Source organism: Eschscholzia californica, unplaced genomic scaffold, assembly GCF_041429995.1.
Source record: "Eschscholzia californica isolate CP2 unplaced genomic scaffold, dmEscCali1.0.p SCAF_6, whole genome shotgun sequence".
NCBI classification, from domain to species: domain Eukaryota; kingdom Viridiplantae; phylum Streptophyta; class Magnoliopsida; order Ranunculales; family Papaveraceae; genus Eschscholzia; species Eschscholzia californica.
Genome location: NW_028238483.1, coordinates 33,488,759 through 33,516,263, shown reverse-complemented (window position 1 = coordinate 33,516,263; position 27,505 = coordinate 33,488,759). Strand labels below are relative to the sequence as shown.

General features: G+C 36.7%; 5 protein-coding genes across 5 annotated transcripts; 4 read left to right on the top strand and 1 right to left on the bottom strand.

Moving 5' to 3' along the window:
• Nucleotides 1–5,558: 5,558 nt before the first annotated feature.
• Nucleotides 5,559–6,302, bottom strand: LOC147533838 (uncharacterized). The gene is made up of 2 exons (XM_086650073.1): nt 5,963–6,302; nt 5,559–5,860 (listed from the first exon to the last, which is right to left on the bottom strand). The coding sequence occupies exons 1-2, from the start codon at nt 6,300–6,302 to the stop codon at nt 5,559–5,561; spliced, it is 642 nt and encodes a 213-aa protein (XP_086506199.1).
• Nucleotides 6,303–8,557: 2,255 nt separating this feature from the next.
• LOC147533837 (uncharacterized) lies at nt 8,558–9,839 on the top strand. Its single transcript, XM_086648929.1, has one exon. The coding sequence runs from the start codon at nt 8,833–8,835 to the stop codon at nt 9,625–9,627; it is 795 nt and encodes a 264-aa protein (XP_086505055.1). The 5' UTR covers nt 8,558–8,832; the 3' UTR covers nt 9,628–9,839.
• Nucleotides 9,840–12,643: 2,804 nt separating this feature from the next.
• LOC147533836 (uncharacterized) lies at nt 12,644–13,573 on the top strand. The gene has a single exon (XM_086650072.1). The coding sequence runs from the start codon at nt 12,644–12,646 to the stop codon at nt 13,571–13,573; it is 930 nt and encodes a 309-aa protein (XP_086506198.1).
• A 4,558-nt stretch (nt 13,574–18,131) lies between these two features.
• Nucleotides 18,132–19,106, top strand: LOC147533835 (uncharacterized). The gene has a single exon (XM_086650071.1). The coding sequence runs from the start codon at nt 18,132–18,134 to the stop codon at nt 19,104–19,106; it is 975 nt and encodes a 324-aa protein (XP_086506197.1).
• A 3,331-nt stretch (nt 19,107–22,437) lies between these two features.
• Nucleotides 22,438–25,166, top strand: LOC147533834 (pentatricopeptide repeat-containing protein At1g10270-like). Its single transcript, XM_086645241.1, has one exon. It carries the CDS (start codon nt 22,611–22,613, stop codon nt 24,861–24,863), a length of 2,253 nt encoding a protein of 750 aa, XP_086501367.1. The 5' UTR covers nt 22,438–22,610; the 3' UTR covers nt 24,864–25,166.
• Nucleotides 25,167–27,505: the final 2,339 nt, after the last annotated feature.

The following is a 27,505-nucleotide window of genomic DNA, read 5'->3' as shown; positions in this document are numbered from 1 at the left end:
GTGAGAGGGCGCAGAGTGCAGTGCAGAGGATCTCTAATCATCATTAGAGAGAGTAATGTTGTAGTAAAGGGAGTAATGTTGTGATAATGAGAAACTTAGAGGGTGTGATCAGAGGCTCTACTAGAATAGGGAGAGTGTTGACTGGTCCACTAAGACAAGGAGAGTGCAGACTGATCTACTAAAACAGGGGGAGTGCAGACTGATCTACTAAAACAGGGAGAGTGCAGACTGATCTACTAAAACAGGGAGAGTGCAGAGGGTGCAGACTGGTCTAGTTTGCTATAATATAAGGAAACACAAAGTTATTAATGGAAAGTTTTATGGTTAAATTGCAAAATTTGGGGGTATGTTTCTTACACCTACTAGTCATATGTTCTAACCACTTGATAGGAAGTGACCATCAAGAAGTCCTGTGATATCTCATTGAAGAACTGAAATTAAAACTCGTATGAATAACATCACATTTTAGAGAAAGAGAAAGATCCAACTTATAATAGTGAACAGATTTTATTGTACAAAACACTTGAATAAAGGGTCAAGAAACAAACACAGATCCCAGAAATAAAACCCTAAGAAATTATCTTTTAGTCCTAAACAGAGTTTCAAAATTATCTTCTAGCATCTGGTACTAATAACTCATCTCAAAAAAGAACCCAGAATCATCACTATAATATCTTACCAGTTTTTTTCCCTACCCAATTAAATTTTAAGGTAAGATCATATTTGGTTAGTTGTGATTTTTTGTGCCAAAAGAATTTCAAGGAAAGTATTTTTCTATTTTCTCATTTTTTTTTAGTATCTTCAAATTTTTCTTTTCTTTCATATACTACAATTCTTAATAACCATAACTACAAAAAAAATTGGAGTTGAATCAGACATATATGAATGATAAATGAATGCACAATTAACTTCGTCTTCCGCACACGTTACATGCTTAGAACTAAATTCTTCTGCAGTTAAGCAGCCCGGAGATTCGGTTTATAATTATATATAGGTTAAGCTAATAGTTTTAGGTATTATACATGTGAAGTAGTCGAATTCATTGAGTACCTCGTACCCGCAGGAAAAACGACGCATATTACATAGCTTAGGTACTTATCGAGTTGTTACTCGCGCATCTGCCCGAGTCTCCTAGCCGTATTAATGAATTCCATAATCACTTCGTGCTCATCCAACTTTTGCAGTAAGAAGTGACGCTGGACTATCTCAATGATCTGATCCTAACGTGGATTAGGATTAGAAGGTACTAGGTTATAGTGTTTCATGTATCTCCACGACGAATTCGTGCCTAGTTTTGCTAGGTTCACCTTCGATGGCGTTTTGCGAGTATTTGATTGGCCAATGTGATGCAGATTATAATGGGCCTAGCGGTCAAGTTGATGGGCCTGGCGACCATGAGAGCAAGTAGGCCTCACGGCCAAGTCTATATATTAGGGTTAGATTTGAGAGTTTATATGTTTGAGTATTCCATGTTATGTCTAGATTTAGGAGTTTCTAAGTTTGAGTATCTTCTATATTTAGGAGTCCTGGTTTGAGTCTATCTAGAAGAGTCTAAGTTTCTATAAAAGGACGTCAGTTCTGTCATTGTCATTCACCTTCAGAGAAATGTGCTTCTAAAGGCACCGGGTCAAATGGTTGTGAGCGAGCGGCTCTATAAGCACCGGGTCTAACAACTATTTTTTCTATAAGCACCGGGTCAATCTGTAAGTACCCGACCCTAACTAGACTTAACCCTAACGCCCATCCATTTCTCACTCACCATATCATCAAACCGGTTCGTCGTAGTCCAGAAGGCGAAGAGAAAGAATCTTGAACTGGTTCTTCAGAATTCAGTCGATCGTCAAGGAGAGGGGAGAAGAAGAAGAGAGAGAGAGAGAGAGAGAGAAGTTCTTCCTTCACTGTTAGTGTAGACGATAGGGACTCAGAGTTACTGTAGTTGCAAAGGTTGTTTCAGTTCACCCAAGAAGCCAAATCAAGTACACGATTATCTGAAAGAATGATGTTTTTTATCCAGGCGAGGTTCCGGCGAAGGGGCCTCCCCTTCGCCAGAATATACAAAAATAGAGAGAGAGAGAGAGAGAGAGAGAGAGAGAGAGAGAGAGAAAGAGGTAGAGATGGGGAGAGAGAGAGAGAGAGGTAGAGATGGGGAGAGAGAGAGAGAGAGAAAGGGATGAAGAAAGAAAGATGAAGAGATCGGTCGGTTAGTCTTGGAGGGTCGTCGGAGTTAATGGTGGTGTGAAGGGAAGAGGGAGGAAGAAGAAATTTTTTTGATTTCCCCAAAACATGTTTGGAAGTAACAAAAAAAAATTATTTCCACCCAAAACTTTGTACCCCGAAAAACTTTCTTATTTCCCTAAAACATCAACCATAGTTTGGTCCATTACTATAAAATAGCTACATGAATTTATAGGTAATAAAGTGATAAATTAAAATTACTAGACATGTAAGAGTAACAAATTTGAATTAGTTAGAGTTTTGACATTTAAGTCCGATGATGCACCCGAAAAGGTAGCACACCCAAGCGGAGGTATCAAGTAGTAACCGGTAAAACCGGAGTCGGTCCAAAGATAGGAAGGTGGTTCGGATAACGAAGGGCCTTATCCGTAGGTCTAGATATCAAATGCTAACTTAGACTAAAAGGAAAATGAACAAAGGTAAATGGGGGGCTTTAGATTGAATGAGAAACAAAACAAGAAAGCAAGCAAAACTAACTAAATAATATAAGTAAAACGGGCAAGAGAGATTCGAGAGAAGTGTCGGAGGAACAAGAGTCGGGAGGCAACAAGAGTCGGGAGACAAATAAGTGAGAGAGAGGTGTCGAACCGAGAATCCGATAATGATAAACCTGCGACTACGTGTAGTCCGAGCTAATGTTTCAAGGTATAATCGATGTTCGACTCCTAAAGTAGATGTCTCTAAGTACTACGTATATCCGGAGATCATACTTAGTCAAACAAACGTCTAAATCGGTTGATCCCGAGTCAACGAAAGTGTTGTCTAGTCGCCAAACTATGTGAAGTGCATGACAAGACACATGAAAATATGACTCAGACTACGATCGAAATCGAATACCTCGTTTCGCCTATTAAATATGTGAAGTGCTTGACAAGACACATGAAAATACGATCGAAACGATAATCGAAATAAATGAACATCAATTTATAATCAAAACATCAAATCATATTAAACGTAATCACAAATTCATCACATTTCATCTCATATAATCGACACACTAAAGTTAGCTAAACATGGTGAATGAATAAGAAATGGAAAGAAAATGATGAGAGAATCCCCCTTTTTCGATGTGGTTCGAGGCTAAGATCGTCGGAAAATATGAATCTTTAGGTGCAGTCGATCTCCCCTTAGCAAATTTCTGGGTTCCCCATAGCGACCATCATCATCTTCTCCATTTAGAACACAACCTCCATTAAAGCTAAACCCTAGCTTTCTCTCTCTAGAAATTGTAGTCCAAAACCAAATCAAACCACATGGGTAACTAGCCAACAACATGGGGAGTAATAGCCCTAAGGTTTCCGGCCAAGAAAGTGGCCGGAACACCTAGCAAAATCTGGCCAAAGAAGTGAGGATTCCGGCCAACCCTGGATCCGGCCAAATGCACATGCTCCGAGCCGTTCCCAGCAAGTTGCGGTCGTCCTTGCAGCTACCGTATGCGTCCCTATTGCTGTCCCGTGCATGAAAATGGCGTCCCGAGCTGGTGAGCAACCGGAGCAGTTGTTGTGTGTTTGCTCTCGTTCCGGCCTGCTGGCCAGCCCGCGCATGCTGCTGCAGGCTTCCCGAGCAGCTCGAACTGTTGTCGTGCAGCCCGAGCTGCTGCCGGCCAAGGCTAGGCCGGCCTAGTGTGTTGGCCGGCCTATGTTTGGCCGGCCCTCCTCCTTCCTTCTCTCTTTCTAACTCTCAACCCTTCAAGCTCTTGAACCAAAAACCCTAAAGTTTCTAGCCTCCTTCTCCTCTCTCTCCCCTCCTTCTCTTGGTTGTTGAATGATGAATGAAGAAGAAGATGAATAGTAACCTCACTTCATTTAAACCCTAGACTTAGTCAACTTGACTAAGTCTTTAGACTACTTTGACTTGGGCCCAAAAGTGGGTGCTCATAAATTCTCTACACCTTCCTTCTTCTTTGGGTATTCTTGAACTTGGGCTTAGATGTTGGGCTTTGAATTAAAGACCAAGAAGGTGCCTTAATCTAGCCTCTACAATTAGAACCAAAGGGGGGTGCCTTCAAGAAAAGACCTTGGCTTCTATCTTTCACAACTTCCTCGTCCGAACTCGGAATTGACTTCCGTCTTCACCGTTGGACTCGCCATTGCCTTCACTTGTAATTTGATTTGCTTGAAATCTTTTTCTCTCATTTTGGGCACATGAAATGATAGTGACAATTCGTTCCCTTTATTCCGATTTACACGCTTAACTCCAAAATAGGTACCTAACATGAAAAACACATAAAATATTATTTATAATACTCGAAAAGAACTAATTAGTTTAAGTTAGACCCTCCAAATGTGACATTTTCGTGTCACATCATCCGACTTTTAACATTTGGATTTTTATGGTCTTCCCCTTCGGATCATTAGATTACTCTGGTCAATGAGACGTGTAAGATATCATATGATTATTCCGGTAATATACCACCATTCCATCAGACCAAGGACGATTGGGAGAGTTGTGTGAGCTAGGAAGGACTAATATGGGTTAACAGGAGAAATGGAATGGAGTTATTTACCACCATTCCATTAATCCATTAATAATTGAAAGGTGTGGGGAAGGATCAATGTGCAACTATTGTCACAGATGGAAAGAGAAAGAGTTTACCCAAATTCATATATTTATAATTAATTGGTTCAATGTGTTAGGGCCTAGGGTTTATGAAATTGAAGTGAAGTATATATATGACAAGATCTAAGGGAGAGGGGTCTCGGACCCTTAATTCAAATTAAGGGCCCGGGACCCCCGGTCTCTCCCCTTGGAGCAAGGGTGGGCGGAGGCTGAGCCCATAGCCACAACAAGAGCCGGCCCTTGCTCCCCAACAGACCGTTGGGGAGCTCCCAACGGTCATGTTGGGGATCAAGATCCCACCGTTGGATCACATCCAACGGTGGGATTATTTTTTTTTCTTTTTTTTTTAAAAAACAAAATAAAAAATATAAAAATTGCTCATCAATTTAAAAACTTAAAAATTCATTAAAAAACTTAAAAAAACTTAAACTTAAAATAATCCAACACATTAATTCAAAAACTTAAAAAACTTAAATTTAAAATGACATATTCGTTGTCGTTAGTTCTCGTATTCCACACGTGTTCAACAAGATCTGCCTTCAACCGGGTGTGGATGTCATGGTTTCTAACTCGACCCATACGTTTAAGTAATTCGTCTGATAAAGTTTCTCCGAGATGTATCGGACCAATTTCACATCCATCGACAACGTTTGCAGCATTTGGTCCTTCGTCTTCAATAATCATGTTATGCATGATGATACACGCCTTCATGATATCACTCATTGTCTTTATATCCCACCACGTGATGGCCCTCGAATAATTCCTCATCGAGCTTGCGGTACACCAAAAGCTCGTTCAACATCTTTTCGTACCGATTCTTGTCTTTTGGGAAAGTATGCTTCTTTCGGGCCAAATGGATTAGAAAAAGTTTTGATTAATGTACTCCATGAAGGGTATATCCCATTAGCAAGATAATAACCCGTATCATATTGTGTGCCATTAACTACATAATTAACCGGGGGACTCTCACCCGCTAACAATTTATCAAAAACCGGTGAACGTTCAAGAACATTAATGTCATTGCATGATCCAGACATCCCAAAAAATGCATGCCATATATGGAGATCTGACGATGCAACCGCTTCTAGAATGATAGTTGGAGCTTTGACATGGCCAGTGTAGGTTCCATGCCATGCCGCAGGACATTTACTTCATTCCCAATGCATACAATCAATACTCCCTAACATTCCAAGAAATCTTTGTGATTCACCAAGTGTTAGGAGTCTAGATATGTCAGCTTCATTTAGATCCCTCAAGTATCTAGGTCCGAAGACATGGATGACTCCTATTACAAATTCTCGTAAAGATTCAATGACAGTAGACTTACCAATTCGACAATATTCGTCTTGTGAATCGGCGGGAGCTCCATATGCAAGCATCCTCATTACAACTGTAATTTTTTGATATGGTGACAACCCCTTGATCCCCTCTGCATCCAATCTTTCGGTGAATTTGGGGTTGTATTCCCCAACAGCATTAAGAATACGCAAAAATAAATATCGATTCATCCTGTAGCGTGCGCGAAACTTTATATCATCAAAAGTTCAGGTTTCATTGAAATAGTCTCTCATAATGGCTTCATGACCGAGTTCTCGATTACGATCTACTGTTCGATGATCCGAAATAGAACCAACATGACGAGTACGTTTTTGTTTAGCATTCCTTTTCATTTCTTGTAACATTAAGAGATCATCATCATCTCTTTCTGCAGCCCATGCATCTTCTTCAACCATCATGTTGAATAAAAAAGAACAGTGTTGCATTGTAGAAAAGAGAGAGGGTATAGGAAGAGAGTTTGATAAGTTTGTAGACAAAGAAGAAATGAAATTGATTTGAGTTTGTAGAGAAAAAGAGTTGTATTTAAAGAGAAAAAAAGTTGATAAAAAATTTAATATGGTGGTTGGAAGGGTAAAAAAGAGATAAATTCAAAATTCAAATTTAAGGGTCCGGGACCGCTCACCCTTGGACTTGCTCTAACCGATGTTACTGCTTAACTAGTACGGAAGAGTGACAGACTGGCAGTGGTGTGACAGAGAATTTGAGGTCCAACCCAAAAAAAATTGGGGGCTTAATTCTCCGATGACGTAAAGCGTAAAATTATGGATACGTAATGTATTTAGCCAAATTTCAAAATAATCTAAGTTAAACAATCTTGTTTTAATCTTAGATGAGTCTAAGTGACCATTTTCGTTGTGTATTCTTTGCTCCGAGTATATATAAGCAAGATCCATACACATCAAAGTACATTCTTTTTGTGGAAACAAATTAAATTCGCTTATTTTGAAATCACAATTACGAAAAAAGAATAATTAGTTGAAACAAAAACTTGTGAGAGATGGATGCCGGTTTCAGTGTTGTAGAAAAACAAGCTTTGTGTCCTTTTGGGTGTTGTAGAAACTCAAGTTTTATGCATATTAATTTGGTTGAAGCTTGTTAACCATTCTCTACGATTTTAAATTTGTGCGTTTTATAGTTTAGAAAACACGAAAGAATATATGTTACTGTTACCACCTATATCTCTCTATTTTTAGGCAAAATGGAATCCTTGAGAATTGAGTCCTGACCACTACGACTGATGGCCGTCTTTTATATTTTATAGAATCAGATCCAAAGAGAGGAACTCTCTGGGATCATAATCAGATTGAACTTGGTACATCATATGTTGATTTAGTCGGTGTACCATTTTCCCCTCGTGCTACAACAATTAACATTCCACATTCTGTCTCCATTTTCTCTCACTCAAAACTTTGACTACACCGTCATGTCTCAATGCATCCATTCTATCTCTCTACTACTTTCTTATCACTTTCCTATTTCTGTTTCGCAGAGATCTTCAATTTTTCAGCCTCCTTAATAATTAGTAATTAAAAACCCACTTTAGTGTTGACTTCTCAGGTATTGAACATTTAGTCTAATCCTATTTAGTTCCATAAGTTTATCAGCTTCAATTTTGTCCTATTCAAAGGAATGATACAGGAAAAAGTCCAATGTAGTTGATAACATATCGAAATCGGATTTTATTCCCATTGTTGTTATGTTAGGAAAATTTGGGCTGATTCGGGAATTATAGTGCAAACTCTTACAAATCAGATACATTCTCTTATTACAATGTGTATGTGTGACGCTCCTAGTCATAGTAGTTGAGGATATTGTCTTTGCTTTTGTCACTCTAGGTCAAAGCCTACAAGTACGGGATTTTGTATTTGGCGAAGACTCCACGAATCCACCCAAAAAGACTCGACATTTACTAATCTAAGTGTTTACCTATAAACCAGACTCTAAACATTCTCGCGGGCGATGTGAAACCATTATTGAAACAACTTCACCTATGCAATTGTAAAATATCAATAGCATCACTCTTTTCTTTGTTTTGTCCCGGGGGGATATTAGTTGTGACAGTTGTACATGAAAAGAAATTGGAACGAACTCATATAAAAAAGATGTAAAGAAAGTATTAGAGATGGATGTCCCTAAATAGCTTCCTTCTTGGAAATTTCAGATTTCTTATATCTGGTACATGTCCTTCCAAAGACAGGGTACCCCATGTGTCCCCTCCACTCTTCCAGAAACATTATCCATAGATATGACCAGATCACCATAGGACAAGCCTAGATGGCAACTTTCCCCTCGTGTGTGTTGTTATTACTCAACCAATACCTACTAGATCTCGTCAACCACTAGAAAGATCATCTCTCTCTCTCTCTCTCTCTCTCTCTATAGATGGATAGATTCCTTGTGTCTGTTTTTGTATACTGTATGTGCTGTTACTTTTAAGTATAAAATATGTGACAGGAGATCCGTACAAATTAAGGAGCTTTCCTTGTACTTTCTCATATGGTTTTGTGACAGCTTTACTCTGCTCCTATAAAAGGGTAATCATCTCAAGTTCTTTGATACTCAGCCCAACCTTCTTCCTTTGATCATCCACAACTAAGTTCATCTTCACTTTCAAGGTTTTAAGTGGTTACCCATCGACCGAATATCGTTCTCATATATAGTTGTTATTTGAGATCACTATCAATTATTACAAGTTTTAGAATGGCCCCCAATTTCAATGCTCTAAGGGACTTGCAAGACTGTGCTAATATTCTTCTAAATTCACCAGTTACCCAACAAGCAATTATTAATTGTCATCAACAAGAGAAATGGGTTGATGAAGTTTGTGAAGGATCTTTAAGAATGTTAGACTTGTGTGGGATTACTAGGGATGTTTTATTACTTGTTAAACAACATTTGCAAGACTTACAATCTGCTCTTCGAAGAAGAAGTATCGAGGAATATTCCGGGTTCGATCAGAGCGATATTATTGACCATTGTCATTTCTCAGTAAAGAAGATGAAGAAAGAGATGTTAAAGTGTCTTCAAGGTTTAAAAGAAATGAAGAATAGATGTGATTTATCTTCGTTTTCCGACTTAGACGACGATAACTTGTTGGTAATAGTTGCTTTGCTCAATGAAATGAGGATGGCTACTATATCTGTTGTAGAATTCATCTTGTCATTGATCATTTCTACTCCTCCGAAAACGAAGCCACAATCACCTATGAAGTCATTTATTTCGAGATTCATGAGAGCTAAACGAGTAGCCAATGCTTTAGAAGTGAATAACGATATGATAAGTGAGGTAGAAGCTGGTTTTGATACATTATTTCTCTGCAACCTCAACGAGTACAGCTTCTGCAGTGAGAAGTCGAAGATGGCTGAAATTCAGACGGCGAATAAGCGCTTAGAGGTGTTGGAAGGTGCCATTGAAGGCCTTGAAGTTGAATTAGAGTGCATGTTTAGGCGTTTAATCCAAACTAGAGTTTCACTTCTCAATATACTAAACCACTAAATCACAAATTAAACTAGTATCGATACACGAGATATGTAAAGAATTACTTCATTCTCCCTACTAACACCAACATTATTTTGAGGATTCCATTTCCTCCCTCACTTACCATAATGATAGTTAAGTTATCGATCTCTGGAATGTTATATCTTCGATTCCATTTGATCTTATTCTTGTATTCTTTTATTAGTTATTATAAATGAGAATTTCGCATATGACTCTGCTTATTGCTTCTAGTAATTTTCCTTTTAAGTATCAGTTTGATATTATATTCCTATCAAGATCTTTCTGGCACAACGTCTGGAAGGAATCATCGTTCGAAGTACAGATACTTAGGTACTCATAGGTCCCCTCTATAGAATTTTCAGACACATCCTCTATAAACTTTTCAGACCTTGGTTCCTATCATTATGTTCATCTTGTACCATACCGAGCTTAGCATGCTTCAGCCCTGTCGATTACTCGATAGCTGGGCTTTTATCACTTCTCTTTGTTGGTGTTTTTCAACTTGGGTTTGTGTTTAGCCGAAACCCCCAAGTCCACCTGATAGAAGTTATGAAGTTATCTAATATCCTTATGGACTTGATACTGATCTTAAGGGCTAACTGTAAGGAATGAAAGCCCCATTTCATCAAGTTGAAGGATTCTCACGAAAGATAACCAACAAAAGGCTAGTTTTTGTACAAAACATGTTAGGTTGCTCGAAAAGCAGGCTGAAATCTGGCCGAAACTTGACATCGGCACAATGCATTAGGTGACTTCAAGGGTGGATTTCACCCCAAAACTTCTCTCTCTTGATGGATTGGGCGAAAGGCGGCCACCCACATCGGATTCCAGCCTGCTTTTTCGGGCATTCTATCGCCTCTGGTTTGTATATTGTCAAGGTGAATTTCTCTTGCAATGAAGGGGCTTAAACCAGAAACACACTACTTATATTTTCATTCTTTCGACCCTTATGCATGCTATGATATTACTCTCCTCTATCCCATCTACCCTACCAAGATCAACGAGTCGAATGTCATCTAATGAATTAAAACTGAACTTTTATTAATACTGGCATATTACTGTTTACATTGATTAGTTAGCACATAACATCGACAAGTCCTGCTAAATGTGGATGTCAATCATGTGTTTTAGAGTTTTTTAGAATGATCAACAACATATTAGCTAGTAAGATGTTGAGAAGCGTATGTCTTGTTGGATTAGTCGTAGAAAGTGAAATGTCATTCGGCTTCAAGACCTTCATTCTGAACTTCATTTTCCACAACCCATTTCTAAGAACTTGCAACTTCTCCTTATCGATGTCTTATTTCATTGAGATGTCATTGAATATGACATCAAGCTCTTCTTACTCATATTCTGGTTTTGCCCAACCTCATATGCTACTCTTCCTCTGTCAATCAATTTTGAGATTAACAACTGATCCAGACATAACAAGAAGAGGTATTCGACCATGGGACATCAAAGTGGCGACAACCGTTCTTCCTAAAGTATGTTTTGCATGTTCGCCTCTGCAACTCAGAAGATGATTGAAAATCTTGTTTTTGTTTGCAGATTCATCTTCCACCAGAATGATTCAAAAGTTTCATTCTTTGAATGAAGAAAAGTTCTTGAACAAACTTGTTTATAACAAACCCCATAAGAGAGAATTATAATAAAAAGTTAGGTAAATCAAGACAGAGATCAATCATGCCTTCTTATGACTATATAATATTGGATCATTCTTTGAGGTTTGGGTGTAATGTCCCAATTTCACCAACAACCTTACTTTTATGTACCTGATTTATAATCATCAAATAGGGAAACCAACAACTCTTGATTGATCTGTAATGTTTGGGCTAATTATAACCTAATCTTGATGATTAGCAAGAGGTTATGACAAATCATCCAGCTTGAAATGCTTCCTTGTCTCTCAAGTAAGTCAACCACCACCATTTTTGTTTTCATTTCTCCATTCACATTAGTATATAGCAAAATTTTGTTGACAATATATCTTCATCAATATTATCTCTTTCTACTAACTCTATTTTGTTACTAACTAGGTTTCATACTAAAATACCATATTTTATGCAAAATGTATCTTTTATTATCTATCATTGTCTTATTTGTACGGGACGAGTAATATTGCTGAAGACTCCCCGTCTTCCGCTTACAACATTTACGGAATTGAACCCTAACCAGACGGCCCATGGATTCTGCCACGACGAGCCGAAAATTTGTAAAAAAGAAATAAAAATTTGCTGAATTAGCGATTAGGTGAAAAAACAGTTGGTTTTCCTAAACTTGGAGATCAATCATTGGGTTATTCAAACCAGGTTCTCTAAAATCCAAATATAGGTGGAGAATTAAAAAGAAAAAAGTCATTATTTTAAAATCAAATAAGAAATTAAACAGAAATAAGTCCTATTTTAAAAATCAAATAGGTGCAAGAAAAATCCAATACCTACATTCATAGACTAATTAGTTACTGGTCAGACCAATTTGAGCACTGGTGGTCAGAGGGAGAGAGAGAGAGGTTCATTTAAGTTAAAACATCACTTTCAAACAAGTGGGTAAGACCAGTTTCATGGGGTTCACGATCAAGATCAAATTCACCAAATATTTTACATACTTATTTTTTAAACCAATAAAGAATCTAAATCTACTTTGTTTGGGAGGCAAGGAGGCATTAAAGGAAACAACAACAAGATGAGTTGTACCTATTTGTTCCACAACTCTAGGGCAAAAATAACCCTAGCCCATCATAAAAGCATCTCAATCAATCTTGGTCAAAAGATTTATTGCCATGTTTAGATTGTTGTCTCAAATATGTTTTCTCTTAAAAATGTTCTAAAGTAGGCAGGGTAGGGAGACCCATACTTATATTCCATGCATACTTAATCTTTTCTTTATCTTCTTCATCTCATTTGCTATATATACTACTAAAGGATCAAGGTTTATCATAAGTTTGATCCTTTATCTCTAGTACCCAAGAATTGTTCTTTTTCCGTTTTTCGATCTTTTGCAAAGTGAGTAAAAGATGGGAGGATCTATCGAAAACCGGTGCCATATTAGATCAATAAGTTTTCCTCCAAGATCAAATCCTACTGCCCTCAAAATAGAGGAAGAGCTAAACAATCTAAAGAATACTTGGGAGACAATATCCACTTTCAAATCTAAAACAATTCAAATGGGCTTAACTAGTCTTATAGAATTGTATGATCACGTCGATGATCTTATCCGCTTACCACTTACACAACAAGCACTTACATATTATCGGAATGAAAAAGTTGTGGAAGATGTACTAGACGAGTCGGTGAGATTATTAGATGCTTGTTGCACTTCAAGGGACTTCTTGTCGGTTATGAAGGAAGGTGTTCAAGATCTTCAATCTGCTCTTCGCAGGAAAAGTGGTGGAGAATCGAGCATTGAAGCTAAAGTTAGCGAGTATATTTGCTTGAGAAAGAAAGTTAAGAAGGATATAAACAAGAGCCTTAGTGACTTGAAGCGAACTGTCAATAACGAAAACAAGTTCATTTCTTCTTCTAAGAATCTTATAGAGTTAGAACAACATCTATTAGTTGTAGTTAAAGTACTAAGAGAAGTAACTATTATTACAGTCTCTATTTATCGGTCATTGTTATCGTTTATGTCTGCACAATCGTCAAAGTCAAGGCCTAGTAGATGGTCTTTGGTTTCAAAGTTGCTGCAGAAAGGGAAATCAAGTAAATGGGAACAACAAGGGGAAGAATGTAATGAAGTTTTAAGTGCAGATATTGCAGTTCATGGTCTATGTGATCAAAACATAACAAGCAAAGATGCCGAAGAGATGGTCGAGAGAGTGAAAATGGCACAAAGAAGGTTGAAGGATTTGGAAGTGAGTATTGAAGATGTTGAGGAAGGAGTGGGGTGCATGTATAAGCGCCTTATCAAAACTAGAGTCACTCTCCTTAACATTTTTACACACTAGCTAGTTACACCCATCCTCTTCCTTCTTTGGGAATCTCTTAAGAAACTCATCCTTGGCATCCATATTTTAAAGGAATTTTGCTGTTGGATATCAATTTTTGAAGAACTTGTATAAGAAAGAGATCATGAAATGAAACTTACATATTACAATATATATGAACCATTAATTCAATTAATCTCTTGATTCTTTTCATTTATTTTGATCAAATGTGCAAATACATTAGAGACTTAGAGTTCACAAGTGTTGAATAAAATTTCAATTTAGAGTTATATTGAATAAATTATCTCTTAAAATCAAATCGAATATCTAAATAGCTTTACAATCTTGTTCGAATAGACGATAGAAGAACTCTGAGATGAGAAAGTTTGTACGTACACTATTACAAAACGGATTTACAATGGTTAAATGATGATTGTTTTAACTAATTCATCTAGTGCAATTTATCTAACCCTTTCGTTGTAACGGAAAAAAAAATTATCTAACCCTTTGTACCTAAGCATATAGTGATTAACCTATGAGCTAACATCTACCTACTCCAAAAGCTCAAAGAAGAGCTGTATAGGCGCCCCTATTATCGCTAAGGCGCTCTCTACAGCCAAATTTTGTGGGGGGCTTACGTGGACAGGGAGCAGATCCCAAGCTCGAAACACATGGGTTTGTACTGCTAGATATAAAGCCCAGCCCAAGTGTGGAAGACCAAAGGGAGCCCAGCCTAGAACTGAAAATTTTATTAGGAAATCCAGCTCAAGATCCAGACCGGGATAAAACTCAAGCTGTAGTGGTGCTTTCTGAGCCCGAACGCCGCTCACGCTGGTTGATTGTGGGGATTCTCTCATTCCTATGTACCTAAGTAGCTCACGACTACGGCACATGCCTAAGTTATGAATCAAAAGGGGCAGGTTGGGTTAAACAAACTCTACCCCGAAAGAACATTTGATAGTGACTGACCGTCCTCAAACTAGTGACGCATCCAGTAATGATCTGCCTTACCTTCGCCAAAGTCGTGTCATCTTTCGGCAAAACACTGGCCAGAACCGTCTGGACAAATAGGGCTATTGGAACCTTAATATATTTTCATAGACACCTAGCTAGCTAGCTAGCTAGCTAGCTACAAGATCATAAAGTAGTGGGGTTCCAATATCATGGTACAGTAAATATAATGAAACCCTAGCTAGTATGTTGAAGTAAAGGTAACAACATCATTAATTAAAATCTTGATCCCATAATGTTCAATCTATTAATGATCATTGTCTACCAGATCTTCTGAACTTTCAATTCCCGACAAACAATGTTCTGTTTAGGTTCTTTGAATTCAACCTCAAACAAGGTTGGGAGAGTGAGATAAAAAGAGCATCTTTCTCTTACTTTAGGTGATCATTTTTCAATCAAAAACCCTATATCTTTTTGTTTTGCTGCTTTTGGATTTCTTTACTGATTCCTTGAATTTGATCTGGACCAATTACAGTTTAAGTTGATAATGGGTGTTTAATATTTGGGGAGTAAACCGGCAAAATCATGTGAACTTAAGGACCAGGTAAGGATTAAAAAATTTATCAAGATAGTACAAATTTACAGATATTGTCGACCACAAGAGACAAGAATTTTAAGTAGTTTTATTTATGGACTGTTTATTATTTACATAGTTTTTAAAGTTCCATAAACTTGAATTATAATTAGTTAATCACTTTAAAGAGTAAGTAATTCGAATTCCTTCTTAGTGAAATATTTTGGACCCTAAAAACCGAAGGTTTATAATTAACATGTAACTAAGTGACAATCTTATGATCATATTGTTCAAACTGTTTACTTTTATTGGTTTATGATCAAATAGAGTTTCATTTCGAAAATAATAGTTCCAACAAGAATTATTTCAATTGATTTTATATGATTATGTTAGAGATGTAGTGTTTATGATGGTCGCGTTTTATGTGAAACCGACTAAAATTTCATTTAGAGAAGGTTTGGCACATTGAAGTCTTGTGTGTGAATTGCTGATAAATCTTTAATAACCTGTTCTGGACACTGAAACTTAGGATAACTATAACATTAATATGAAAATATAAGTTATAAATTATACAAACATGTAAAAGAAGAAAATGACATAGGCATAACACATGTATTATTCGCCAAATAAAATAACTATTATCTTTCAACAAAAAAAATAAAATAAAATAACTATTAGTGAAGACAAAAGGCCGTCTAGCCGATTGTCTAAATCTTTCTCTTCAACATCTATTTTAATTTACCAATATAATGGACTTTAGTGACAGATTTTGGTATTGATGTGGAATGCTTTTTTAATCTCTTAAAAGTTTAAATATATGTATCCTAGTAATCTTATCATATTAGTAGGTTGATGTTTTGATTTTTAGGTGACAATTAAAGTAGGAAGATGAGTCGGTTTATTTTAATTATTTTCGTGCACAGAATTTTATATAGACCTGACTTTGTTCAATGATAGATAAGATCTACTAATAGAATTCACAATTTTTTAATCAGTTTTTCTTAAACCGACCAACAAATTCGAATCAAGTATTTCTCAAGAAAAATAAAGTTAACCTTATGTCCAAGATCGAAAAATTAACTTTATGTCTAAGATCTTTATCGCGTCCGTCCATTCTTAGTAGCATGTCGATCCCTTTTGCTTACATGGTAAATGAAGAAAAAAATTTTGGGCTTTTTAGGCCAAAACCCCCATCTATTCAACTATATTAGGGGACACTCCAAAAAACATTTTCCTTTATGCGTTAACCCCCAAAAGTTCATTTTCCGTTTAAATAGTCGTGAAGTAGTGGTCGTGCGAATCACATGCTCGCCTACTGACCAAAATACCCTCGTTCTAACTTTTAGTATATGGCCCACATTTATTTAGCTATATTAGGACTACATCCCCAACCAAAATACCGCTTGGAGCTTCACAACCACCTATTTCTCAAGTATCTTCTTCCTCTCAACCATCAACTTTACAACCTGTAATATATCTTCGTCTTCTTTTGGAATAAGTGATGCTTCCAATATTAAAATTTTCACTATAAAATCCAGATTTTTCTTCAATTTGTGGATGTGCTGAATCTAAGCAAATGGGTTCCCTTAAAACATGACTAAAAGATTCAAGATCAGTTTTTTATGAGAAACAATTATAAAACAGAGACTTTTGAAACCAATTACACCATTTTTGGGTACAACTACTAATAGTTGTTCTTCCATTCTTTTTTGGGTCCTGTTTGGTGAATATTATAACTTGAACTTGATCCATACAAGTAATTTTTTGGTACAACTACCTCGGACTGGTAAAGACACGATCCACCTTATCATCGAAGTACAAGTGACACCTGGCCAGAGGCACTCGCTGATTGGCTCTAGCTCGGGGAGAGTATGACCCAATCTATAACCGAACCTCAGACTTATGAGACAAAGAACGTAACAAGGGTGAACCAACCCGAGTCACTCGTGGATTGGATCAAGCTCAGGCCTCTGGCTAGGGGTCAACATGACCAAGTCTATGGGCAAACCTTAGAGTTAGTGGTTCGACATGTAATTAGGGTGATTCAACCGATCGTGAGATGAGAAGGTATTGTCTCGGGATAAACTATTCGAATGGACAAAGTATTTCGGTTGGGGGTGTAGTCCTAATATAGCTAAATAAATGGGGGTCATATACTAAAAATTAGGACGGGGGTATTGTGGTCAGAGATCGAGCATGTGATTCGCACGACCACTACTTCACGGCTATTTGAACAGAAAATGAGTTTTGGGGGTTAACGCTTAAACAAAAATGTTTTTAGTGGTGTCCCCCTAATATAGCTAAATAAATGGGGGTCATTCTGTAAAAGAACCCTTTTTCTTTCCACAATTTTCCTAGGTGTAATGGCATATTTGTTGAAAATTATGGTATTTTCCTAAATCTCTCCATCTTTTATTAGTATTAGTTGAAAATAGAATATCGTACACTTTGGTGGATCTGTTGAGCGAAAGTTATGGTATTGGAATTGTTTGAAGCATTTTTTAAAGTTTTTTTTTTTTTTTTGAAATGGAGCATTTTTAAAGTTGGTCTTGGAAATGAGCAAATTTATTTATTAAAAATCATTTAAGAATGATATTACTTAATTAAGGTCTTACATAATAAAGGTCCTTCCTAATTAAATAAATGAATCACATTGTGCTTATTTATCAAAAAAACAAATAAATAGAAACCCTTATTGTGCTTTTCTGCACACAAGTGGAGAAGATTAAAGTTGATGTTCTACCAAAGGAGAACACTACAACTCATAAATCATTTTATAAGACTCATCTTTCCAACAACATTGGTATTAATTAAGAAAAAACAATATGATTATGTGTTTGTTGATGGAAAATGTGACAAGTGACCGAACTTTTAGGAAAATCCAAATTTATCATCCTCTTCTCTCATTACTCATCACTTTTTCCAAAGATTCCTTTGGTCTCTCCTAATTCCATAATGTCCTCGTGACTAGTACCTCGTATAAATAGCTCAATCAATCGAAAAATTTAGTATAACTCAAATCATCCACAACAAAAATATCAGAAACAAAACAATATGGCTACAAGTTCTTCGATGTCTTCGTCTTTACTACCCAAGCCTACTAAAAACTGTGTTAGATCTATTAGTTTGCCCACTAGATCTCATCCTTCTACACTTAAGTTCGACGAAGAACTTAACAAACTAAAGACTTGGGAGACAACGATTGCACCAGTATCGCCCTTCCACTACAACGCAGAGACTATTCAAATCGGATTATGTGGTGTTAAAGATGTTTATGATTGTGTTCAAGATGTTCTTATTCAATTACCAATCAATACCCAAAAATCTCATAAACATGAGAAATTAGTTGATGAGGTTTTAGATGGGTCTGTTAGACTAATGGATGTTTGTGACACAACAAGGAACATATTGGTGCAAAGTAAAGAAAACGTAAGAAATGTCCAGTATGGTCTTCGAAGAAGAGGTAGCGAGGAATCAAATAGTTTCATTGATACTTATACTTGTTGTAGAAAAAAGATGAAGAAAGAAATGGTGAAATGTATTGGAGAATTGAAGAAAATAGAGTCCAAATTTCTTGGGTCATCTTTATCTCCTCTGTTATTAGATCAAGATCAAGACCAAGAACATTTAGCAATAGTAATTAGAGTTCTAAGAGAAGTAAGCAGTATAACAATATCGGTATTTCGATCGTTATTGTTGTACTTGTCATTATCAAAGCCTAATACTAGTAAATGGTCATTGGTATCAAAATTGCTTAATCAAAAAGGGCAATTGGTATCATCATCTTGCCATGGAAAGGAAGATGAAATGGTAAATGAATTCGAAAGTGTTGATTTGGCACTCAATAGCCTTACTTGCAAAAAGAATATCAGCCCCATTAGTACTAGTACTATTTTGGAAGAAGCAAAGAAGAAGTTGAATGGATTGGAAATGAGAATTGAAGGTCTTGAAGAAGGACTTGATTCCATGTTTAAATGCTTAATCAAGACAAGAGTCTCTCTTCTCAACAATCTCTCACTCTCCCAGTAGAAATCTCATCATCTCATGTTATTATACTCATCTATCATTGGCTTGTGTATCCGCATTTTAAAGGATTGCTAATGATTCTCAGTCCGAAATTACCAATGTTTCTGTGACGAAATTGTATATAAATTTGTGAGCAATATATAATACAGTCAAGATTTTATTGAACTTTTGTTTGCTACTCTAATTACTTATTCTTTTTTGATTTCTTCTTCCCTTTTAACCTTTTTTTTTGTTGTGATCATTGTTACTTATATACTAGTTGCAATATGTCACACATGTGCACCACTTCTTGCTAACATTCACTTTGAAACTCAGACTATCACAGATGAAACTCATGTTTATTGTTATAGGACAGTTCTATGGCAATTATGAACACATTCTAGTTTGTAAAGTATCAAATCTAAATGATGATAAACTGTTTTCACCGAAATTCGATCTCAGAACCTCATGAGCATTAGAAGAGTGTATGACCACTGCACCAAAAGATAGCGGGACTCATGTAATTCAGTCGTTCAAAAATAAGTAGCCCGGCATGATTTTATTATTTGTGAAGTCCTCCAGGTAACAAGTTATTTCTCTTCTAGACATCCATGGCATATTGAAATGAAAAAATGAGTGAAAAACCCAAAAATCTAGACCCTAATAAGAAAAAAACCCACTCAAAAATAATAATGTCAAAAAAACCCATTTTTTGAACATTTTTCAAAATGTTCACAACATATGTAATTATGTTGTTAACAAGACAACATAATTTTTTCATAATTCCATTGTTACCCTTACATGTTGATAACATATATCATTGTGTTGTTATAAAATGTTGACAATATCTATAATAATGTCCCGACTTATTATAAAATGTTGACGTCATATATAATTATGTTCTTAACAACATATATAATGTATTAGTCAATATATTATTTGTTCGTTAACGAATTTGTTAAATACAAAGGATAATATGCATAACATTTTAATTTTTGTAAAAGGCAAATAAAAAAATATTTTAGTCTTTATATTTATGTCGAAAGCAAAACAAAAAATGCGGAAACCATTCATTTTTTCACAAGACAAACCGAAAAATGTTGTAGCCAAAATGTTTGTGTTAGTTTGTTTATGTAAAATGTAAAAGAAAAAATGCGAAATATTTTGGCAAAACAATGTCTAAGCAAAAACGAATTTGTTAAAAAAATTTCAAATTGTTGAGACAAACTAAGATTTGTTCAGAAATTTACAAAATTGTCGAGAGCAAACCAAGAATTGTTCAGAAATGTTCAAAATTGTTTTTTGACGTTGATTTAGGCGGAAAATTTCATTTTGGAGGGTAAAATTGTATTTTTACCTACTGGATTTTTTCCTCATTATTATTTAGTAGTGGGTCTGATTCTCTTTAACTTCCCCATTTTGGGCCTTATAATTACCGGCCCTAAGATCTCCAATATCTTGGCGAAGAAGTGGGAATCAGTTCGGTCGGATTGTCCACGGGACTTAACTTTTCAGACCAATCTCGATCGAAAATAAAAATTATGTGTTTGTTCAATTACTCGGTCCCAATCGTGATGGATTACTTCCCAAAATTTATAAAAACGCGGAACATAATATACCCATTTTATGACGTGAGATGCCCAAGTCAATAGAGGGGAAAGCCGAACATGTACGGAAGCTTACAAAATGTTTGTATATTTTGTGTTGTCCACAACAAGGTTTCAAGGTACGGTGGCCCGGCCATATTATTTGATTGTCGGGTGCACGGCTCGATATGCCATTACGTGTTTGGGTACTTAATTTAGACAAACTCACGACATGACAACCTTGCATTACAATAATTTCATTTATTTTAACTACTAGTTGTAATCTCTTCTCAATCTTATAGTTTGTCATCTTCTCAAAAATCTATTATTTTATGTTTTTCTTACATTTGATGCATGAATTTTACCTATGTAACACGATTTTATTTAAGTATAGTTTAAAGGGTTATGAATGTAACACGTCATACTAAAATATCTAAATTACAAATTCGCTGTCTATGCATACACTATAGATTCTCAATTGAGTTAACGAAGCCATTCCAACAAACTTTTTACCGAGATTTCAAAATCGATACTAACATTTTTTTAACATGCTTAGAAAAGATTCATCTAGATATAGACACATGGATATTGGGATCAATGTTGGCAACTAGGATACATAATCTTTTTATACATGTAATTCGTTTTTATTAGAAAAAATGTTTGATTTTGCCATGTTTGGCATGTACGAATGTAATACCAAATCAAATTTCTAAGGTATGGTTGGTACAGGGGAATGGATAGAGAATCACATTCCAGAGGACTCTTGTTCCCTTGATTCTTGAAAGGGAGAATCCCAAATCCAAGGAATAGTGGATTGGTGATTCTTTTTCTAGTGGACTCTGTCACTAAATTATTCATGGGTAATTTTAAAAGCGCCTCGCTCAAGATAATTCTGAGAACAGTGAGGAAAAGTGGTGCCAATAATATTTTATAGAGGCTCCTTTGAAATTGCCCATTATTTATAGACAAAAATGCCATATTAATTAGTGAAAATGACATTTCCCAAAGAAGGTCATATGTTCAAAATAAACATTTCCCAATATACATTAGGGTATCTTCTTTCAAGTTTTATACGTAAGTTCAGATTAAATAGAAGAAGTGTAACTAGATTATTGACAAATTTCAAGCTATATCTTAGTGGTTAAGTACTTGTTTTATGGGATGACGAGGTTATAACCTGTGTGCATCAAGCACAAACAATTGTGTTAAATGCGTAATCTGACAAATTTCAAGCTATATCTTAGTGGTTAAGTACTTGTTTTATGGGATGACGAGGTTATAACCTGTGTGCATCAAGCACAAACAATTGTGTTAAATGCGTAATCTGAACCCTTGAAGATAAGTTAGGATGCGTAATTTTAGTCATTGAAGAGGGTTTGAAGATAAGATTGAAAGGTATACTCTGACCATTTGAGATAAATTTGGAAGGTGTAATTTTAACCATTGAAGAGAAGTACGGTTAGTTGGTGTTTGATTTTTCGACCAAAAAAGTCTTTGTATCCCAAAACGTTTCTCCCAAACATTGACAATGTAAAAATGTACTTGTCTGTAAACTCAAAGCGACTCATATTTAGGAAGTTTTATGAGAAAGAATAAGAGTCTAAAGGTTGATTTTCAATAACGAACTTGGATGAGTTTTGAACAGTAAAATTTTTGAAATTATCCTTCCGATTAAGCCTGAGATCGGAATGGAGAGGGAGTTCCAAAACCCGACCTGGTCCTGCCCGGCCAAGACCAATTTCCACCCGTAGTTGTACCTCTCTATTCACCACAAGTCGAGACATATTGCTGTTATAGGTGGCCCTAGGTTCTTGAGAACCAACCCGTCGACCAAAGTAGAACTAACCTAAATAAAGATAGAAATTGAACTAAAACCTAATCTCTTCGCAAGGGTTTTAGAAGCAAGTCTTACAATCTTTTTACTACAATTTTTCTCTGAATCATGTCAGTCTATCATAAGCTACTCAGATCAATCCGATGTTCATCCCTCTACACCATCAACCCTAATCTCAGATCATTTTCATACTATTCAGGATCAGCTGAACCAATCCCACCACCATCAACACCTTCTTCTTCTTCATCCTCTTCTTCCACCGCCAATATTAATGGCTATCAATCCAACTCTTATAATACTCCCCCGACTTCTACCACCACCTATAATGGCTATCAACCCAACTCTCATAATCCCCCCACTTCCACCAACACATATAATGGCTACCAAAGTACATCCAGTGAACCAACCCCACCTTCTTCCAACACCAGCTTCAATAGTTATCAATCTAACTATCATAATCCCCCCATTTCCACCACCACCCATAATGGCTACCAAACTACTTCTAATCTCCCAGAACCAACCCCTCCTTCCACCACCAACTTCAATGGTTATCAATCCAACTCTTATAATACTCCCCCCACTTCCACCACCACCACCACCTATAATGGCTACCAAAGTAATCCAAATCTCCCGGATAATTCCACCACCATCCCTTTCAGTTCTTTCCCCTTCTCTTCCACCGGTCTGACTTCCTCACAATCCCCTCCTACTCCTCAACGCTCTTATGGCTTTTCATCGGCCGAAGAAGCAGCTGCTGAGCGCCGCCGTCGTAAACGCAGGCTTCGTATAGAACCACCACTCCACGCCCTCCGTCGTGATCCCTCGGCCCCTCGCCCTCGTCCCGACCCTAACGCTCCACGTCTTCCTGATTCAACCTCTGCTCTGGTAGGAAACCGCCTCAATCTTCACAACAGAGTTCAATCCCTAATTCGCTCAGGTTACCTAGACGGGGCTTCCGCCACTGCTCGCCAAGCCGTCTTCTCCAATACTCGTCCAACTGTGTTCACCTGCAATGCTATAATGGCTTCCATGTACAGAGCTGGTCGTCACGAAGATGCGGTAAAACTCTTCCAATTCTTCTTTGTTCAATCCAATATTGTTCCCAATATTGTTTCTTATAATGTTCTTATCAATACCCATTGTGATGCTGGTCGTGTTGATGTTGCCCTAGAAGTTTATGGTAAAATTCTAGCTAATGCTCCATTTGGTCCTTCACCTGTAACTTATAGACATCTTACTAAAGGACTAGTTGATTCTGATCGAATAACCGAAGCTATTGATCTTCTTCGTGAAATGCTTAATAAAGGTCATGGTGCTGATTCATTAGTTTATAATAATCTCATTTTAGGGTTTCTTAATTTGGGTAATCTTGATAGAGCTTTAGAACTTTTTGACGAACTTCGCGAAAGATGTCTTGTTTATGATGGAATTGTTAATGCTACTTTCATGGATTGGTATTTCAAAAATGGAAGAGAAAAAGAAGCAATGGAATCTTACCAAAATCTTCTCGATCGTCAATTCAAGATGACGCCCGCTACTTGTAATGTTCTTCTAGAGGTTCTTCTCAAGTACGGTAAGAGTTTAGAGGCTCATACCTTATTCAATAAAATGTTGAACTCACATAAAACACCAAACACCCATGCTGTTAATTCCGATACATATAATATAATGGTGAATGAGTGTTTCAAACACGGAAAAATTTCCGAAGCCATGGAAATTTTCAGAAGAACGGGAACAGAACAAGGTTCAAAACCTTTTGCTATGGACGCTGCTTGTTTTAATAATATTATGGGAAAGCTTTGTGAAAATGGGTTGTTAACTGAAGCAGAAGCGCTTTTCCAAGAAATGCCAACGAGATCCGTGACCCAAGATTTTACGAGTTATAAGATTTTTATTCAGATGTACTTAAAAGAAGATAGAGTAGACGATGCAATCCAACTTCTTAATAACATGTTGTTTCAAACTACTTTGAGACCTTTCAAGGGTTTTTGTGATGAAGTACTTGATGAATTGATCAAGAGAGGTAGAATTGATGAGGCTTCAGATATTCTAGGCAGGATGGCAGAAAAAGAGGTGAAACCCGAGCCGTCGAGTTATGAGAACATGATTACGACATTGGTTAATGCAGGAAGATTAGATCGAACTCCTTTCTTATTAAGCCAGATGGTGAGGAACAATATTGCTGTTACACCAAATCTTCGAAGTTTTGTCAATGAAGCTTTCGGGAAAGAAGGGAAGATGGAAGAGATTGAGAGTATCTTAGGAAGGCAGTACGAAGCTCCCCCTCGTGCGCCAGGACAAGGACCAGCTTTTCAGAATTCAACACAATGGAATCGAAGCAGTCATCCTACTCAATTTTGATACGGATATCTCAAATATCATATCATTTTTTAATATCTTCTGTGGCTCTTTTTGAGAAATGAGTCAAATCTAAATTATGGTTTATAACAATAGTCAAGAAAATCGTAATTACCAGGAGAAACGGTCGGGATCATTCGTTTGAGTATAATGGTCTAGTTGTAACTTATGGTGTATGGTCTATTGGGTCTTAAAATTATTGAAATTTAGACTTGTTACAGATCTTTGTTTTATAAGTTATTTTTTTTATAGCATCATATTGTTCATTGCTAAGTTATATCAATGGAATAAGCTTCATTTGCGCTCTTTTCTTCTCGTGGAATACTCGTTTGGTTTGATCTCACATGTAATAGTCTGGTTAACTTCTTTTTAGTATGCGGAGCTTAGCTTGATGGTTTCTTCATTGTTGAAATGGCTCAATCTTGTGCCATTTATATCACTCTCTATTCAATTTCTACTCCCAAAATTGGGGTTCATACTCAAACATAATTGCTTTTCGAGTTTAGATCTTATTTCATGTCTATGAATATTGGATGCAGATATGTATGTTCATATATATGACTGCAGGTAAAAGACACGAAAGCTTGAGTTTGCATGTGGAGTTGCTCTGGTAATCTGTTTTTGGGTTCTCTTCTTTCAACTAGTAAATTGTTTTTGTTAGCTTACAACTTTCAAGATTCATTGTTGTAATACCGATCAGAAAGCTTTCTAAATGTGGTTAAAAGCTTCTTTTTTTTTTTGGTTTAAACTTTCATTAATAACCGAAAAGAGTGTATCACAAGAAAAGTCACAAGGACCCAACAAAACAATAAGACCAGATACAAGCTTAACGGAAGTTGACTGAAAGGACGAAAGATTAATTATCTCACGTCTAGGGACCAAACGCCAATTGCGCCAGGTTATGTGCCTCCAAGTTAGCTGAACGAGGGCAGAATAGTAATTCTACCTGCAACTGTGAAACCCTATTACGCATCCTATATATATCCTCTTTAATCCTCCAAGGTGGGGATGGATCTTCGTCTGCAAGTAGCTCCACCATTGTCTTACAATCTCCTTCGAGAAAGCACTGCCTCAAGTTCATATTTTCTATCATGTCTAAACCTAGATCGAAACTCCTCATTTCACTATATAAAGATGAAGTGGCCGGGAAGATCAAAGAGTCTGATTTGATTATCTCTCCTGAGTGATTACGAGCCACCACACCTGCTGATCCCATCGGCGGCCTATAAGCTCCATCAACGTTCACTTTGATTTTCGGATCTGGAGGAGGAAACCAGATGTCTACCTGCATGCGGTTAGTCGAAGAAGAAGAAGGAAGCATGGGAAGAAGATCATTTACCTCTTTTGTTAGTTTCCAGAACCCTACTTCGAAATCCGGTTGCTTATTGTTAAAGATGAGATCGTTTCGGATCTTCCACCATATCCACAAGAGATAAGTATACCAATAATAATTTATTTTACTCGTATCCTTATTCAGTAATTCTTTTAAGTTATCGATGAAATTTGGGCCGAGATCTATGAGTATTCGATTTTTAGTATAGTTGATAAAAGCTATGAATCTCGGGCAAGAACCGAAGATATGCTCAATAGTCTCTGTTTCCCCAGTAGAGCATAACATACAAACAGAGCTAATAGAATGATTATACTTGGCTATGTTCCCGAGAGTTGCTAGGCCATTGTGGATTGCTTTCCATATGAACAGTTGGGTCCTAGGGTTTATTAGTTTGTCCTTCCATAGCCTGGACCATGGGAAATCTCTAATGGACATGTGTAGCTCAGGTTTAAAGCTCAATTGATGGTATAGAGATTTAGCCGAGAATTTTCCAGACTCGATTGGAGTCCAAATAAGGGTATCCTGAGAATCCTGATTAATAGAGATAGAGTTAATGGCCTCAATAGTCTCTGAAGTAAAATGATTGTTTAGGAGAATGTGGTTCCATCCTGTATTCGAACTATTCCTAAGTTGGGAAACAAATTTGATTGAGGTGGGTAAATCATTTATGAGGACTGGTTTTTTATTTGGGAGATCCTTCAACCAAGGGTCAGAAAGGATCCTAATATTGCTATTATAACCAGGAGACCATAAGATATTGGGAAGCAATAGTTCTCTGACTCCTAACATTGCCCTCCATAGTGTAGAAGCATTATATGGGTTAGTAATAGACCAAAAATCATTTGATTTATTATATTTAGCATTCAAAAGTTTGACCCATACCTGATCCGGATTAGTTAGATATCTCCAAGTAGTTTTGCCAATGAGAGAGGTGTTTGCTTCTGAAAGTGCTCTGATGCCAAGACCCCCATGCTGTTTTGCACTACTAATGATGTTCCAGTTTATGAAATGTAGTTTTTTTTTTCCGATACAGAGTGATCCCACCAAAAACTGCGTTCAATTCTCTCTAATGTGTTTGTGATCTGTTTTGGAAGTTGTTGAAAGCTAAAAGTATACGTACAGTAGGCTCCCAAAGTAGATTTGATTAAAACTGTTTTGCCCGCTTGTGATATATATTTGCTTTTCCAATCCGATAAAGTCTTTTCATATTTTTCCACGAGCCATGAATAAGAGTCAATACGATTGCCTGGTTTTAGTAGAAAAGAACCTAAGTATTTCGCTTGATTGTTCATAATAGGTGCTTGTAAGGTGT